Here is a 3,297-nt window from a genome sequence, read left to right on the forward strand (position 1 = left end):
ATAGTATATATATATATATATATATATATATATATATATATATATATATATATATATACATACAGAGAGAGAGAGAGAGATGAGAGAGAGAGAGAGAGAGAGATTCCTACCTGTTCCAACTGCCATGGTGTCAGTGGGAATGGAGTTGGAATCATGCTGGACTGAGGGTGGAATCCTGAGGCATCTGCTGAGTAACTCAAGTGGTGGGCGGTGCCGTCGGGATGTGTGAAACTGTAATTCGAAAAAATGTAATCATAATCACAAAACAATGTTTATGAGTCTTGCAATAAAGCACTGTTATAACCATAGCGTTAAATATAGCGTTCAGTAATTCTTGGATAAGGTGTGTTTCATTTGCGGCATTTTACGTTTTAAGAAACGTTTTAGTTTTTTGAAAAGAAAACTTTTTTTTTTCTTTCTGCACTTTTTCTGTCCGCCCTCAGATCTTTAAAACTTCGGAGGTTAGAGGGATATAAATTGTTATGTTGATCATCCACCCTCCAATCATCAAACATACGAAATTGCAGCCCTCTAGCCTCAATAGTTTTTATTTTATATAAAGTTAAAGCTAGCCATAATCGTGCTTCTGTCAACGATATACGACAGGCCCCCAACGGGCCGTGGTCAAAGTTTCATGTGCCGCGGGCCATGCAGCATCTTACCGAGCCCACCAAAAGGAAGATTTTTTTTCGGTGCCCTTGTTTATACGATGTACAGAAAACTCGATTGAGCCGGAGAAACTTCGGAACGTTTTTTTTCTTGTTTATTGTTAATTTTGAAGTACGATGTTATAACTGCATAACATTAAATATAATAAACTTTTAATTGTACTTACGAATAGGCTCCATTTGTGACTCTTTGGTTATGAGGACCTGCTGGTAGAGACTCTTCTGTCCATTCTATGCCGTTTCCAGAAGCAATCCTTTCGGTGAAAGATAATTAAATGCAATGATTATGATGATATAGACAATAAATAACCTACTTAAATTTTTAAAAAGATATATATATATATCTATATATATATATATATATATATATATATATATACGTATGTATGTATAGTATACACACACACACACACACACACACAGGACTGTAACTCTCTTGTTCATTGGAAGACTGACTACTTGACCAGCCAATAGTAAGATTGTCACACCCACCTGAAACCATACCCTCCCAGGCTATCGATGGGGATTCTTTCGTCCACAAGGATGGGTATCGGAGTGGCTGGGACTAATCCATGCTCGTGATGAACTGGGGCACTCCGTACATTATTCAGCAGAAGTAGTGTCGCCTGAAATTACGGGATTCTTTTGTGAGCGGAGACACTGGCTGAAATTTAAGCGTAAAAGCATGACAGCGAAAGCAATCAAAAGTGCAAGAAGACTGAAAAATGGATCGTACAGAAAGTGACAGAGACTAAGTACACATAAATACACATTTTATTCAAACACACACACACACACACACACACATATATATGTATATATATATATATATATATATATATATATATATATATATATATATATATATACATATATATATGTGTGTGTGCGCGTGTGTGTGTGTGTGTAACTTATTATCACTCAGAATAAGCAAACGTAAATATTAAACAAGGGCAAAAGAAATTGAGCCCATGTATACAGATTGGAAGAAGCAATAAGAAATAATAACAATATCTAAACAATAATGAAGGATGAAAAGTTAGTATTTAGAAAAAAATAATCATTACATACATACATACATACGTACATACATACATACTAAACAAGGGAAAAAGAAATTGAGCACATGTATAAAGATTGGAAGAAGCAGTGAGAAATGATAACAATAACTAAATAACTAACAAACGATGAAAGAGGATAAGTCAGTAGTTAGATAAAAAAAAAACAATCAGTACATACATACAAACAAACGTAAATATTAAGCAAGGGAAAAGAAATTGAGCCCATGTATAAAAATTGGGAAAAGCTGTGAGAAATGATGACAACTAACCAACAAAGAGGGAAGATAAAACAGTAGTAGATAAAAAAAAGCACATACATACATACTAATATTACTGACACTTTTAAGAGGATCATTCCTGAGATTTACGATGAGGCAATAAAAGATCTCTAGCGATAGTCCTAGTTTCCGCTTCTTTTTGTCCACACGCGCATGCTTATTTTGTAAATTGGCAATACTCTAATTGGCCGAATATCCAGAGTCCATTGAATAGCTGAATATCATCTCCTACAGCCCAAGAGTAGGCTTACCGATTATGTGCCATCAAGAGATTGAAAAACATAGTAATCATGATAGAATACAAGTGAATCTATTTCCGCATTACAAGTATCCACTTCTTGAAAATAGAAATAAAAATATTCAAGTAATGTACCGTAGAAAGCAAAAGTGTTCAAAAGTCCCAATCTTTAAAATGAGTATCTCAAATTGATAGGTAAAACCAACGGTTTCCTTACAGCAATGTATATCATCAGCATCTCGGCTCGTTCTGTGCAGTCAAATTCTCCAAAGATGTGAATCGGTCGAGATGAAGAACTCGTCTTTCGAAGTATCGAATCGACTGTGATGCTTAAATGTCCGCATCCAGATACTTTTATACTGAAGTCCCTTCACCTGTTATTTCCACTTCCTGGCGATCTTCAGTTTCCTCTTTTTTCCTCTCATGTTGAGATTTTATTGCAAGAGAACGACACCACCGGGTTTTGAAAGTCGTCGGGGAAATGTCGGCTCTTTTTTTCATTGTTAGTCTGCTCCTCTTCTTCGTCTTGCGGTTTACGATGCTCATCCAGGACACATCAAGCAGGGTCGGGTGAATGAAGAAAGTAGTGTGGTCTCGGTCTGTGACCTAAAAATAGAGAATAATCGAATTGCTTCCAGGAAAGACTTGTTAAATCTGACTGATATCTTGAGCTGTGGACTCTGGATATTGTTGGGCCAAGTATAACGTCCTGACTCGAGATGATAATTCAGTTATTCTTTCTTTGCAAGACCATCTAAAACATTAACAAAAAGAGCGATACTATCACGACAAAGATTATGCTATTATGTATTTCATTCATTTGTGAAAGAAACGTGGATAGGCTTATTCAACAATTCAGTGGATCAAAGATCATATATATATAATATAATATCCGACCCTATATTACTATATATATATATATTATATATATATATATCAATATATATATATATATATATATATAGGGGCTCCGCCTTTGACTATAAGGACCCTGCGATACTATACGCAAGGGTCGGTTGGTATACTTCCCATCCTCATCGGAGTATCATCGA

At 35.5% G+C, this 3,297-nt stretch overlaps 1 protein-coding gene across 1 annotated transcript in view; it reads right to left on the reverse strand.

Annotated features, from left to right (window-relative positions):
- Window positions 1–2,604, reverse strand: part of LOC135223234 (cuticle protein AM1199-like) — a 3,067-nt gene extending 463 nt beyond the window's left edge. The window contains exons 1-4 of the mRNA XM_064261725.1: window positions 2,463–2,604; window positions 1,161–1,294; window positions 836–922; window positions 111–231 (exon numbers count right to left, since the gene is read on the reverse strand). Of these exons, the coding sequence (XP_064117795.1) occupies window positions 111–231; window positions 836–922; window positions 1,161–1,294; window positions 2,463–2,483 (363 nt within the window). The 5' untranslated portion in view covers window positions 2,484–2,604. The remainder of the gene's footprint in view (window positions 1–110; window positions 232–835; window positions 923–1,160; window positions 1,295–2,462) is intronic.
- Between the last annotated feature and the right edge of the window lie 693 nt (window positions 2,605–3,297).

The sequence above is a fragment of the Macrobrachium nipponense genome, chromosome 8 (assembly GCF_015104395.2).
Source record: "Macrobrachium nipponense isolate FS-2020 chromosome 8, ASM1510439v2, whole genome shotgun sequence".
Lineage (NCBI taxonomy): Eukaryota > Metazoa > Arthropoda > Malacostraca > Decapoda > Palaemonidae > Macrobrachium > Macrobrachium nipponense.